The sequence below is a fragment of the Anarhichas minor genome, unplaced genomic scaffold, assembly GCF_050575085.1.
Source record: "Anarhichas minor isolate MPS153535 unplaced genomic scaffold, ASM5057508v1 ptg000009l, whole genome shotgun sequence".
NCBI classification, from domain to species: Eukaryota; Metazoa; Chordata; class Actinopteri; order Perciformes; family Anarhichadidae; genus Anarhichas; species Anarhichas minor.
The window spans coordinates 3440336-3455760 of record NW_027466455.1 but is presented as its reverse complement, the minus strand read 5'-3'; the positions used below and the strand labels follow the sequence as shown (position 1 = coordinate 3455760).

At 42.9% G+C, this 15425-nt stretch overlaps 1 protein-coding gene across 2 annotated transcripts; it reads right to left on the bottom strand.

The window, feature by feature from the left end:
* Window positions 1-1641: 1641 nt before the first annotated feature.
* Window positions 1642-14612, bottom strand: trappc14 (trafficking protein particle complex subunit 14). 2 transcript variants are annotated; one of them, XM_076087098.1, is made up of 12 exons: window positions 13928-14612; window positions 11534-11617; window positions 11200-11326; window positions 10819-10905; window positions 10563-10683; window positions 9667-9814; window positions 8339-8400; window positions 7946-8118; window positions 5202-5344; window positions 4903-5102; window positions 4625-4789; window positions 1642-4036 (listed from the first exon to the last, which is right to left on the bottom strand). In XM_076087098.1, the coding sequence occupies exons 1-12, from the start codon at window positions 14360-14362 to the stop codon at window positions 4018-4020; spliced, it is 1764 nt and encodes a 587-aa protein (XP_075943213.1). In that variant the 5' UTR covers window positions 14363-14612; the 3' UTR covers window positions 1642-4017. The 2 variants fall into 2 exon arrangements, with proteins under 2 accessions (XP_075943213.1, XP_075943214.1); XM_076087099.1 differs by having other exon boundaries at window positions 1642-3981; window positions 13928-14610.
* Window positions 14613-15425: the final 813 nt, after the last annotated feature.

The window sequence follows — 15425 nt, the reverse complement described above, 5'->3', positions numbered from 1 at the left end:
CTCACACAACCATCACTGCTCTGTAGAGAGACAGTTCTTTCCCATAGAACACATTAAATAGCTGCCGTCATAGCAAGTAAGACGAGTTTACTCTGAGACGGATCTGAACCACAGCGGGACATCACCATCCCCCACATGAGCCCTGGACATCTAGAGAACACTGAAGGACAAAGTAGAGGCCGGTTAACCTTCACTCTGACGTCCTGAGAGGACAAAAATGTCTTCGTCAAAAAACTGCCATCAAATTATGAATTTTACTGAGGTAATTCTTTTAATCAACATCAGTCCTCATCATAACTAACAAAAAAACATACATTTTCAGAATTCTAACCCTTTCAAAAGTAATTATCCTAAATGCTATGGGAATTTTTTATTTTTTCACAGTCCGGAATATGAAACAACATTGCACATTGCATTTAGATTTCTTGTGCAGGGTCAGAATTTAAAAACAATTCATAAAAATACTCGCACCTCTTACCTTTGAGGACAGAAATGTCCCCCAAAGTGCTATAAAAAAATACTATATAAAAATTTAGTTTTACACTTCTGACTTAAATGTTTTAAACAACTTCTGTCCTGATCATTACTACCAAATATTCTTTCATTTTTTTTATTGAATCCTTGTGTGTTTGTTTACATAATGCCACTGTTGTTTTTTATTAAAACAAAACAATGCAAACATGTAATTGCAGTATTTGTCATATACTGAATGCTAGTTTTTTTTTATATCTATTTTCAAAGTCTGTGATATGTCAATGATTAGCAACAACATTGATTCTATGCTGTTATGTGGGATGAAGAAACGTGGTCTTAATGGGTTTTATGACTAGTTTTGTCCTTAAGGGTCAGAGTGTCTGTATATTATAGACTCATTATCAGAGCTGAGGTTGACCGTCCAAACCTCACACCAAAACGTATGCCATATACATTAACACAGCCAAAATAATCAAAACATTGAAAATCAAAAACCAAAAATGAGGCATAAGCACAAGGGTTAAAGGGCCGGTAACACGTACTGTGAGACATTAAAGCGGATCAGTGTTCAAAATACAATTTGGATAAAAGTCTTAATATCAAAATATACTTAAGGAACTGAATGTAAAAGTACTCATTGCGCAGAATGGTAATTTTTTTAATAATGTAAATTATATGATTGATTATAATCATTAATAGATTAATATAAGTATCACATTAATGTTGCAGCTGGTAAAGGTGGAACTAATTAGAATTACTTTACATTCCGCTGGGTAGCTTCATTTTTGTGTCGATACATTTTTGTATTAATAATATGAAACTGTAAATTAACAGAATTTATTAAATAAATATAGTTCAGTAAAAAGCACAATATCTACCTCTGAGATGTAGTGGAGCAAAAGCATAGAGGAGCAGAAAATACAAATACTCAAGTACTTCAATACATACTTGAGTAAACATACTTTCACCACTGATTGACTGATTGAAACTCGATGGCTGTTGGGCTGTTATGTGTACCAGGTGATTCCTTTCTGTTAATATTTGTAAAAATGGTGATGAAAGATGTTTTGTAATACACTCAGACTCATCAAATAGCCAACATACTTATGAAACTAATGACTTTGAATCAGCAACAACATACTAATAAATATCAAACAGACCAACACATCACCCAGCAACACTTTATTTGCCATCAAAGTGGGCAGAAAACCGGGAGACTCCAGACATGTTACACAACAATGAGCTTCCTCACACACTGACTGTGTGGCTCCCCGACGGCTCGAATGTTTGAAAGGAGGTTCCACCCGAGGAACGGAATAAAAGGCACATTCAGACAAAGAGCAGCAGCTGTGTTCAGCCAGACTCAGTAGAAGGCGACTCATTCTGCTATTACAGATCCAGTGTACAAAAACAAGTCTCACTTGTTCAATTCCACACATTTATTCCAGCAATTCAAGATTTTGATGTTCAGTGTCACTATACACATACAGGGGTCAAAATATGTCTGTAATGTGTCGTTGCTGTAACACTGGGATGGCACCATACGGACATTCACCGGAAAAAAAAAATTACAAAGATATCCGCCGAGTTACAGACGTCTCTTTCCCAATATGAGTCAATGGGAAAACGTCATGTTGGTCCACATGGCGTCACATGACCTGGACGTTGTAATTCCACCGTTTGGCCGCTGTGTCGAATTTGCTTCAAAGTCCAGCGCTCTTCCTTAGAAGAGCCTATGACTTTATATTGACCCCTTGACCTTTTGTCCGGTGCCACCGCCATCTCAACCCCCCCCCATACCAACACTTTGGTCCATGAGAAATCAAAGTAGGACATTTCTCAACAGTCAAAGACTTCAAGTTTCCAATAGTACATGAATATTTACTCTTCTGTCAGTTTTCCAGTCATTGAGATTTAACACTTCTTTCAAGGAAATTAATCTGGAAATGAACAAATAAATAAACTCAAAGAACAAAAAACATATTTGACATAGTTCTATCCTGGAAACACCCTAAGAAATGAATCATTCTGTTGTAATCATCAGTCTTATTTAAAAGCTTTAATGGCTCCTCAATGAAATGAAATGAACGTGGATTTCAGAAATGTAAAAGAACGTGAATGTAAACACAGACACGCCACATTGTTCTGGTATAAATTCAGGACAACGCTGTGAAGGGTTGTCGGACCGTGGAGTGTATACGAGGGGTCTAATAAAAGACAAAAACATCAACTTAAAACCTGAACATTAACAATAAATAGACATCATTAAGACGAGTACATTTAGAAATATTGAGCCAGTGTAAAGACTACCGGAATGGGATCACGCTCATTCAAACGTTATCCTCTGAAAATAGACACATTTTGTAAACTTTAAGCTATTAATATTCATTGTAATTACTAACACATTTCCCTCACAAGCAAATAAACAGAAGTCCGAACTGTTCCGGATTGACAGATTATTGACAATGAAACCTAAAAGCTGGTACTTGTTGAGAGGATTTGTGTTGAACAGAGAATAAAGAGGTTGTTGTCAAAACCAACCAGAATTAAACTTCTCTCATTTTATTTAAAGGAGCACTCCGACACTGAGGGAACACCCCATTTGCCGTCGTACCCAGAATCAGATTTATTAGATCTCTATAAATTTTACATCTGTATGTTAAAGCGCAGAAATAATTTTAAAACATGTTTAGCTTAGCTTAGCACAAACACTGGAAGCAAGGGGGAAACTGCTAGCCTAGCTCTGTCTTCGTGACATGTTGTATCATGTTTAGCTGTAGCAGTTATTGTTGGAACTAAATATTGACCAACAATGGCTGGGTCACAACCTCCGGCTCTGAAAAGTGTTAAATTAGTATCACTATGAATGTCACAGTTAATGTGAATTAAGGATGAACCTTGCTCACCAAGCTAGCAAGGTGGCATTAGCATTAGCTGTTATGTTTGCTATGCTAACGGTACCCACTTTTCTTCTTTGGGACGGTTACGAGTTCTGTGTTTTCAGAGACCGCTAGGCCCGCAGTTTTCTCTAATCTAACGGATGGTTTGAAGCGTACTTCACAAAATGTTGGACAGTTACAAAGAAAATACAAACTACTGTCTCCACCCAGCTTTAGCTGTGCTCCCAGGCCTGGCACAACCGAGCAATCTGGGGTTTCCTGAGTACACCCTACATAAACCTTAACTATAAATATCAACAAAAGCACAAAGACATAAGAAGGCTATGAAAATAACCCACTGAGTAAAAAGGAATAGGCTAAAGGGAAGTGTAAGAACAAGAATTGAAATAATGAACCAATGAAATGAAGAATTGTTGTGGCCAGCAGCATCGCTCCATCACCTTCCTCTCTCCTCCTCCTCTCTGACCAATCACCGATCCTCTCTGCTCCTCCGTCCATCTCTTCATCCACCATCTTGTCGTCTTTAGGCAGAGGATCAGGCTCTGGCGGCTAAACAGATGGACCAAACACTGTGCGTCTTCAGTCAAAGCTTTCCTCTCCAGGTCATCTGAGGAGAAGCAGTTTTCAGTTTTCTGTCCAGGAGTCACGAGCAACATGCGTTTCTGAAACATATCCACATGAGTCCGAACATGGTGCAAGTGTAAGTTTAACTCATTCAGACGCCTGCAGCTGCTTGGTTGGCTTTTAAACAGTCCCAATATGAACAAAAGCCCATTTCACACAAATGATTTCCAGCATAACTGATTGTTTTTCGCATGTATGAGTATGTGCAAGAGGGAACTGCTTGTTCATTGTCACACAAATTTGACCAATGGCTGCGTATCTTTGGGAATGTTTCAATGCTAGAGGCGATAGGACACCTTAGTCCCATCGCCTAGTCTTAGTTTACAAGACCCTTGAGTTTCTGAATTGGCATTGTTTTTTAAGCTCCATCCCGTATCTCCTTATGGAAATGTTTTGGTCCGTTGCAGCACGTTTAGGTATGTACTATACTACTTATTAAGGTTTCATACATATAATCCAGATCCTTAAATAAGATGAAACCTGGTTTTACAGAAGCTTAACCAATTTCAACGCACTCCTCCATACTTTGACTCGACTCACAAAATGTAAAGAAATACCACTGTAATTGTATATTTGTAACGGAGAGCTCATAATACGATTTAAAAGCGTTAAAGCTGTTTTCTTACCTGCCGTGAGCCTCTTGGATTGGTTCCAGCACTAACACCTTACACTCTCTCTTGGCTATTTTGTCCAGTGAGATGAGGGCGTGGTCGGGGGGCGGGGGCAGGCCTCTGCCAATCCGAGGTCCTACGGGAGGGGTGGCAGCCCGGTGCACCATCACGCTACCTGACCTGGAGCCAGCGGATATTAAGACAAGAAAGTGTAGGTCTGTCTGTAAATGTCTGCATAATGTTTGTGTCGTAACATCATTTACACAAACACGGCTGGCGGACATCCTGCGTACCTGACGTGGTTTGACCTGGACGGCTGCTGGTGGGAGAAGCTCTGAGATCGGCCCAGGCCGTGTCTGTCCAGCAGCTCTCGGGCTGCGGGGCCGGATGATGATGATGACGATGGAGAGTTCCTCATCGGGGACAGAGGATCCACGGGGGGAGTGGACACCGAGGTCGTGAACTGGAGCTTCAGTTTCATGTGCTGGCTCAACTACAGTGGTGGAGGATAGGTGAGACGGGAGAGTCACTGTGTTTATTTTTGTCAGTTTACTGATTGCTGTTTGAATTCATCGGAAGAACCACGCAGTACCTCAAAGAGTCCAGTCCTGAGGATCTGGAAGGCCACGGTGAAGGAGAGGGTGGAGCCCTTCCTACACTGTCCCAGGTTGTTGAGGGGAGACTGGCACACCACTGCCGGGTGGGCCCTGTGATGCTGCTGGCCTCCTCTCTCAGCTGATGAACGGATGGATGGATGGAGTTAGGGAACAGGTGGTGGGGGAGAGGAGGGAGAAAGAAAGTGGAAGTAGATTAAGATAGGAAACCGGATGAGTCAAAGGAAGCTCTGCTACTTTTCACGAACACTTGCTGAGTCATCGGCAGTCTGTTCATGCCACACTATAGAGAGGAAAAGCCCCGCCCCTTCCGGTGGACCAGTCGTCAACAGCGAGAAACAATTAACTTTTTGATCCCGTTTGAATTTTACGATGAATTGCATTGTTTGTTAATGTAAAAGACAATTTAGCACATCAAGAAAGTTGCGTTTTTTTGTAAGACTGTCGAAGTATAAGATACGTAATTAGAAAGACGACACACCCAACGTAGCAAATATGACATCTCTCTCAGAAGCTACGATGCCTGTGTGTTTCATACCGGGATGTATTCACACCGGGTCTTGATCGTTCTTTCGCGTCCCGGGTGATAAAAAGAGTTGCCAGATAAAACACATCAGGTAAGAAAACGTTACATTTGTACATGGATATAGCTAAGTTAGCTAGCTAGCTAGCAAGCTAAGGTAACAATCGCGTTGGCGACTCACACTGCGTGTGCATGAGAAGAGAGATCGGTTCCACACAAACTAAAAAATACCACAACAATTCTACGACAGACTTTATTTTTACGTGCAAAATTATCTTTTAAATTGAAAAGAAAATCCTACGTGTGACTCATGGCAGAATTGAGACGGGATACAAAAAAATATTTGTTTCTCACCATTGACTACCGTACATATTTCTTTCCGAAATTAAGGTCCCATGGGCGAAACCGGAAGGGGCGTGGCTTCACCTCTCTATAGAAAGGAGGGGGTGTAGCAGAGCCAGCCCTAGGTATAGGTGGTGTAGCCGATTTGCTAGGGGTGGCATCCTTCCATTAGGGCAGCACAAATGAGGGGGGAAAAAAAAATCTAAATTCAACACTATTCACCACACAAAAAAACACAATGATTGGTGTTGCAAAGGGCACCAGCTAAAATCTCGCCTAGGGCACCAAAACGCTCAGGGGTCTGGGTAGTTTCTCTGTCATGGGTCGAAACATGGATCTAGTGCCCACCCACACAGATATTAGACCTGTTTGAACACTGTGCGTCACTGTACTGTTGGATTTCATCATCGCTGCTTTCACCCTGACACACCTGGACACCATGCAGACAGCGTGTCGCTCCCCAGTTATAATGGATCTCACGTGCCTTGGATTATTACACTATTTGTGAATTAAACGGTCATCTCAAGTCCCAACTAAAGGGATGAGCCGAGAGAGAAAACCCTATACTCAAGAGGCTGTACAGGTTTGATTAAAGTCAGTCATCACCAATCATCTCTGTTGATTTGGATTACTAGTTTTGGTTCCTTTTGCAAAGTATGAAACAACATATACAGTATCAAAAAAATGACAGTGAAGCTTGGAGTACTACCAAATCTATATCAAGCAGCAACCTCCGGTGCTGGAAAATGACACGGAAGTGCCAAAAACTACAGTTCCTAGAATAACCACTATAGGAGTGAACTGACGTACTTACTGTAAGTGATCGGATCACCCAAGATGCCAGGTGTTAACAGGGCCATGGTGTTGATCTAAGATTAGACTTAAGATACGTTTTTTTTACCGACACTGTATTGGTTCCCAAATATGGCCATATGTTGGTCATCGGATAAGATTTTTGGCTTCCTCCATTTTCACACATAAATCACTCAGCACTTCTTGTGGGAAATATTCACTTTAAAATACAAATACGTCGCTCAGTGTACGGCCAACAATGGTGGGTGATAATGGCTGCAATTATCACCGAGGTGGGGTTGAAAATTCAAATTGACACTCCGGACGTGGTGAAAATCAAAGCAACGGTAAAAGTAAAATCATCCCACCTCCACCAGAGGAATAAATCCAGTCAGAAAGGGGCTTTAGTTTAGAGTGTTAGCATGCTAATATTTGCTAATTAGCACTAAACAGCTATGACGGAAGGGCAGTTTTGCAGGTATGTGGCTATAAACCAAAAGATTCAAATATTTGGATCAAATGTATCATTATGAATCCAAGGTTGAATATCCGTCTCTCTCCCTCTGCATTTTGTCTGTGTGCTGGCGTGGGCGTGGTGTGCCGGACTGGGCGTGGTGTGCCGGCGTGGGCGTGGTGTGCCGGAGTGGGCGTGGTGTGCCGGCGTGGGCGTGGTGTGCCGGCGTGCCGGCGTGGGAGCGGTCTCCCGGCTCTTCTCATCGAGCTCACCTGTCCGCAATCGGCTCGTCGAGTTCAGCTGCTTCTCATGAGCTCACCAACATGCAGTATATCTACCAGCAGCAACCTGTCCGCGTCCTGCACTGCTCGTTTTCATAACGCACTCAAATGCAGCTGTATAAGAGCTCCTGTTTTTTTTAAAGCACAATACATGATGGCGTCATTTTTTTACTCTCAATCATATTTTCTGATGATGTCGTCGCACATTTTGTGCCGGAGAGTGACACAAAATCACTCAATCCCAAGAAAACGTAATGAGCTGAATTGTTTCTGCACAGTAAAACTAAAAAAGCTGGCTGGGACCGTGTGACGGTAAAGTCTGCTACTCACCATCCGAATTCCAGACCAGACGGACGGCCAGGAAGTCCTGCAAGTTGTTGAGCAGGGTGTATTTCACCCAGAAGTGCTCCAGAGGCCTGACCGCGCGGGGACAGGAAGCGGTCATCACCAGCAGAGGACGGTCCAAGCGGATACTGGGCAACAAGTAACAACTGGAGATGTATCTGGAGGGAGAGCAAAAAAAAAAAGAGTTTTAATTTTCCTGTAATAGACGTGTTTCACAGCAGACATTTTGACTGGTCACAGCAGGAAAAGCACAGGTGGAACAAATACTGTTAATAGCATTTTGTTTTGAATCACTTCCACTTGTACATTTCCTGCTCAGACATCTACAAATGACCATTCTCCTACATTCCAAATGTTGGACAGAAGAGGAGCAGTTACCTTGTTAAAGGCAGTGTTGGAGTGTACCACTGTAACACGGCCACCAACTGGACTTCCAAACCCTACAGACACACATATATGTACGATAAATGTATTAGGACACGTGATTAACTAAATCTAACAAAAACACATCAGACCCACTGTCATCAACATGATCACACACACTCCCACATACACCGTCCTGCTGACACAAGTACTCACTAAAGCACAAAATGTGGATTGAAAAACAATAACCAGCCTTTTTTAAATGAAACTATACATTGGTCAGCTGTTTTTAAAGAGCTGACAAATGAAAATCAGAAATTGTCAACAGAGAGACTAACAAACTGTTGGTCCGTTATCCTTAGCATATATAAATAAGGCATTCTAGTTTGAAAACACTTTTGAACTCTCAGTTAGGGGTTGAATTGGGATTTGTGAAGGGTAGCAGCCCTCGTGAAATGAGGCTGGGGGTTTGGGTACAGACCACCCTACAGATCATTCCCTGAGTAGAAAGTAGTTCCAGTGAAACCTGTAGACCATGTGTTCTGTAAATTGTCCAGAGCAACAACGGCACTGCTTCTTCTTTTTGTTTTGATGCTGAGCTACAAACTAAATTCCATTGACCGCTATTGTATTGATGACTTCTGGGAGACTAGAGATCTAACTGGCCAGACACCACGAGGAAGAAGCAAGGACCTTTTCATTTCATTTGATTTACTTTGGGGGAAGTTGGTTGAAGCAACCTTTAAGTTCATTTGAAGCATTGAGAAGTCCCAAAAGACAATAATACACCACGCCAAATATCATCGAACTAAAACAAATACACTGCCAGAGGCAGATTACTTATTATGTTCTGTTTTCATTATTAGGCCGATAATCTGTTGCCTTCTTTTAATTTACTTAATTCCGTGCTTGCAGTAATGAATACTGCAAATATTATTGCATTTGAGCAGCAAAACTGAAACCTCCCTGTAATAATCCACTTGACACAGCAAAAAAAAACTTGTGATTCTACTGAGGGAAAGAAAAATTTGGATTTTTGCCATAAAACACAAATCTACCGAGATCTTATATGATGCTTAACTAATCCTGAGCACGGCCGCTTTGCTCTCAGTGATTTAACTGTATAAACTTAACTTAGGAAGCTATGGCCGCTGTGCAGTGTCAGGTCGATCAGGTAAAACAAAAGGAGCCCGTATTCTACATTTGTTCGGTCAGTGTGAGACAGTCTGAAATGTATCAAGACAAAACCTGTCACACACACAACACAAACCCGCCATTAATGCCCTATGACTGGTGAAGTGATCGTTGAACTGAGGGAAGTGGCCTCCATGCTGTCTTCTCACCTCGCTGGAGTCCTCCTCCGCTTTGTCTTGTAGCTGCAGCTGGAACAGGAAGTTGTGCTCCTCCAGGGCGCTGAGCGTGCTGGGTAAGCGCGACGACTCGCCGTCCATCCGATAGAACGACGCCACGGTGACCTCGGCTGATTGGTGGCTTTAGGGGGAAGTGGAAACAAAAGAAGCATTTGTTTGGAGACCAAACACACTTCCTGATTCGACCACATACAGTACGGTGAATTCTGTAGGACGGAACACTCTGAATAAACAAGTCTGTCTTCATTCTGGTTGTTGTGGTGCGCTGCTCTAGCATGACAGGAGGCTACTGCAGAGCTAATGTGAGCATGCTAGCGTTTGCTAACTAGCTCTAAACACAGCTGAGGCTGATGGGAATGTCTTTTGTTTTTTGGTCATAAACCAAAGTATTGAACACATTGAAACCCTCTATGATGGTTCTCTCCACCAGCCACACTGAGAACAAATACAACCAATGTCACCTGCTGTGGAGAAACAAAAGGTTGTGCAAATTATTAGCCAGAAAACAAAGCTTGTGATGCAATCAAATGGAAGATTGTACAGCTCAAGAGTTTCCAGTCAGCCGCTCAAGAGTTTCCAGTCAGCCGCTCACATCTAATCTTCACTCGATAATACAAAATAGAGCCTCCAGTGAAAAGCAGACTGGGTTGCCCTCCAGCCCCCAATGACGCAACTAAATTCCTGGCTTACAGTTAGATAGCCCAATATCACAAATCACACATTTGCCTCAAGGGGCCTGTTCAGCAATCTGTACAGCATTCACCCTCTGTCCTTAGATTGCGGTGTTAGATTCCTTATCATTCAGATAAGGACAAACTCCCTGCTTATGGACCGATGGTTTTATCTGAGAGTATACATTAAGAGCTTACCAGACATCGTCGACTACGAGAACGGAGCCGTCTGGCATCATGGGGAGGTAGGACGAGTTATAGTTAGGAAGGATCTTCACATCTCTGACACACAGCTCATCCTGAGAGCTGCAGTTCAACACTGAGGAGAGGCAAGAGGGGGAGGAGAGAGACAAGAGGGGGAGGAGAGACGTTGGCAAAACTCAAGGAGTGTATGTTTTAAGATCTGTGTGTGTGTGTGTGTGTGTGTGTGTGTGTGTGTGTGCTGATGGTCTACCTTTGAGGACAGTCAGGTGTTTCCCAGAGACGGCCATGTGCTGACATTGGACACTAGGAGGTGGAAGAACATTCAGGATGGTGCTGACTGGGAACAGAAACAGGACACAGACACAGCGGTTAAAACCCGGCACATCGCTACAGGTGTTAAAAATGTGGTAATTCTTAGATTAAAAGTGGTAAATTTATGAGTAAAAACTCACAAATCTATGAGGAAAAAAACGTATTATAATTATTATTAAGTCATACATTTGCGGGGAAATGAATCTGAAAAGTGTTTCACATGGCTTCACTTTGCTAGGTTGAATCAACTCGTCACACCACAGGCGCCGCCGCTCGCCGTGTGTCATGTCTGCCGTTGAGAGAAACAGAGAACGTGTACCCTGCGTCCTGAAGGTGCTGAGGTCCTTCCTGAAGGTGTGCATCGGGCTCCGGAGCTGCAGAAGAGTCAGGTAGCCGTGTTCCCTCACCTCCACCTTCTCCTCCTGGCTCCACACGGTCACTACGATCTGACAGCACAGAGGGGCAGAAAGTTTAGGCGATGTTTTTGTCTTCCTGATAGGTTACTCCAACATGGAAGGTTTCAAACTGTTCTGAAGTGCAACTTTACCCCCGACAGCCGAACACAACCAGAGACACCAGAGGAATAGTTACCACAAACGGAACATTGACAAACATGTGGTCCAACCTGGTGTTTGTATGCAGACGTGTCTGACCTTGGTTTTCAGTGTGTTGACCGGCAGCTTGTCCAAAGAGACGGTGAGACTGAAGATAACCTGGTCCTCCAGCACCAGAGGAGACTGCAGGAGGACAAGATGTTGAGAGATTAAAGACAGAGAGTTGGTTTTGGTGACGACATGTGGAATAAATTAGCAAACAGATCGTTGACAAGAAAGTCTAACAGGGCTTTAACGCGTCTGTAAGATGACTAAAAGAAGTGTTCCAGTTTTCCAGAGTCAAAAGGTGACGTCTTCAAATGTCTTGTTTTGTCCGTGAAACAGTCCAAAGGATGTTTTTGTTTAGATATTTTGACAGAAAAGACAGAAAAGCAGCCAATCCTCACATGCCCCACACAAACTGCAACCATAGATTGTTTGACATGAATTTAAAGCTGGGCAAAAAAATCAAATATCATGATATTTTTAACAAATACCTCAATATCATATTGTATATAAGAAGTGGACGTAATCATTGTGAAGTCACCCATTGGTTTGAATACAGCGGTTTTGAAGCCTTGAGATTGTCGAATTGGCCATCTTGAAATACAGCCATTGCCATCTTGGCTTTTTACAACCAATGAACGGACGTTACCATATTTGGACGGCGGAGGAGTGACGTAGGGACGCTGTATACGGCTCTGGAAACGGCAGCAACCTGTCAATCACAGTAGCCCCGCCCTAAAGCATACCCTGCTTTATGGTCTATGTGACTCTAAATCAGAGGTAGCCAACACGGTGCCCGCGGGCACCTGGTCGCCCGCGGGGACCATGCGAGTCGCCCGCAAGGCATGTTCTAAAAATAGCACTAGGTCCCCATGGAGCTCCGTCTAAAAATTGTAGTTTCTGTTCTTTTTATTAAAAACGCTTGCAGTCATGTAGATTTTAAAAGGAAGAGGCCGCCGCACCGCACTAGGTTTTCAGGTTCCGAATGGCGGGCGCTTCCCGTTGGCGCCGGACGCACAGCCCCCGCCGCGATCGCACACCGTCGTCAGGTCCGTCAGTCCTCGGAACAGGCCGCGGGGCAACAACTCGTGGGAGGCGGGGGTAGAGGCGAGGCAACGCAGTACGACCGAAAAGGTCCAGACTAGAGGTTGGAACGCAGGCGCCCAAAGACGCTCGCGTGCCTCGGAGGGTTGGATCCCCCCCTCGGCTATAGACGAGACTTTTTACTAGTTTCTTCGTGGAGAAAAAGGTACCCAAAAAAAAGCTGGTGACTACAGACTACAGGCCGGCATGCAGGCTTCATTGCGCAATGCAAAATTGACCCAGATTTCCCAAAATGTGGTGATTAGTACTAATGTAATAGGATTCATTTAAACATGTGAAAGAGTTGACTTTTTTTATTCTACATAACTGATGATTTGTATAAACATGGGACAGAGTTCATGATTTGTTCAAAAATGTTACAAAGGTAGTGGTTAGTACAAACGAGTCATGATGTGAAGATATTTCCTAATTTCTTTTAGAAATGATAATATTTACAAAAATATAATAGGTGCGATTTTGAACAAAATACACAATCATTGTTAATAATTATTGTGAGGAATAATTAACATTGACATGTGATCAGTCTCTTCACATATAATATTATTATTATTATTAAAAGGTGATCTGTGCAACTTTGTTATTCATAAAGTTTGTATCAAACAAGTAGCCCTTCGTACTACTCGGTACCCTTGAAGTAGCTCTCCGTGTCAAAAAGGTTGGTGACCCCTGCTCTAAATGGACCATCATTTACTAAATGAACATCATGCTGTATTGAAGAAGACTTGAAACTAGAGCTTGAGACCATAAACTCATGTTTACTTAAGTAATAAATCAAGAGAGAAGTAGAGTCATTTTCTCATAGACTTCTATACAATCTGACTTTGTTTGCAACCAGCGCACCTCCTATCAATCCACTATCAACATTGTCGCCAATTAACTTTCTGTTGGTCAACTCGTAGTTCAGCTCTACTGTAAAGTTATATCATTATTATTCAGCATTTTAGTCATTTAGTCAGGAGAGCATTTTTAGAGCTGGTTTAAAGCCCCTGAAGACCTGACCGCACTGGTCTGGACACATCTGGAGCACAAACATCACTGCACAGATCAGGCTGAACAGAGGCTGCTCAAATCAAACAGAAGAATGCAGGTGAGTGGAGATAGGAAGTGTATGAATGGCTGTGGTTTGGTTTCCCCCACCTCCAGAAATAGATAAAGTTACTTCCTGTTACACTGAAGGCAGGTCAATACAATGAGAGGTGATGGCAGTGAGTTTAAAGGTTATCCAAAATGTCCTCCAAGTCATTTACAAGTCGTTGTTCACCTTTAATACATACTTTAAATGGTAAATACAGTGAAGAGCACCCTTACCTAATATCTTAACCACTCGTACATTTTCCGTCTTACCTTCACCGGTTCCCTCCCAGACTGTCGCCCACCACCGGCCGAGCTGTTGTGAATGAGATGCGGGCTGCACTGTGTGAAAGTCCGGCTGCTCTCCGGTGTTTCTCCTCCAGACTCTCCGGACTCCTCTCCCTCCTCGCTGCTGGTGCTCTGGAGGTCCGGCTGGTACTCGCCGCCGGGTCTCTGCTCGCGGCTCTCGGCGACGCAAGCGCTCGCCAGAGCGGACAGAGAGCCCGCGAGCTCCTTCCAAGGTAAAACACCGGAGCTGTCATCCCTCCTCCCCGGTGTGTTCCAGGAGCGCAGGACCAGCAGGAACTGGACGACCTCCCCGAGGTAGACGTGGTTTCGCCGCGGAAGTGTCGCGTAGTCCGCCGGGTCTGACAGACTCGATATCGGAGCGACAGGGAAATACATGAAATACTCGCATTGTGATTCCATCGCTGCAACTGTAACGTAACTATGCTGTTTACCATCTGCTGCGGTGTAAACAGCACGAGGCTGAAGTGCCACGGTATGTTCATATATGATGAAAAACACCGTATGCCAGTTTTAAATAAAACTGTCTAGCTAAAACAGTCCAACACTTTTACTACCGGAAACAACAGGATTAAAGTAATCCCGAAGTCATTGATAGCCATTATCGCCGTTGAGCTTCCGTAGCAATACAAACAAACAGGGCGGCTAATCGAAAACAGATCTTTTTCCAGACCACACTAATCAATCACCAGACGACAGAACACAGAGCCGAGCCGCAACTTTAACCAACAAAAGAACTGAGCACAGTGCAGATAGAGAAGCACAGTGAATGTAAAACACAACTAAACCATTAATTAATAAACAAAAATACACCGATTAGATAAGACATCACAGATGAAAAAAGCTCGCAAATACAGTCAGAGTGGCTTTAAAGTAGCATTGTGACGCAAAACTATTTTCAGGGGATGTGTTGGGTTATTTGGGACACACAATTGCATTAGCCGGCCCCTACATTGTTTTCAACCATAGTAACATATTTCAAATAATATTTTAAACTGCTTGTTTTTCTTAACCATCAATATATGTCGAAAGTTGCTTGTTATTATGAAGCCATATCGAGATGTGCTTTCCCACTCTCCCTTCCACTCTCTCCCTCAATCTGGCTTAGTTTAACACGCTAGCTATTTGAAGTTCATTCATAAACGTAGGGTAAAAAAAAAGTATTTTCCTCTGAGAATACATTTAAAGAATAAAGTCACATGTGTAGGCCCCGACAAAATCAAGGAGATGTGTTAGTGGAGTCAAAGAAATTTTGCTTTTATTCAGTACAAGAGAAAGAAAAAAGAGCGTGATCTAGCACAAGTTTCACCCCCAAATAAAAACCAAAAAAATAAAACATTTTCAAGTAAGATCCAAACCGAAGTACACCGTTGCTTTCTGAATGAACCGTTGCCCCGTCCAGTTGAGTTAAATCTGTAACAGCTTGAGAGAATATCAGATCAGTGAAGTGTTTCCTGTCAGCGAT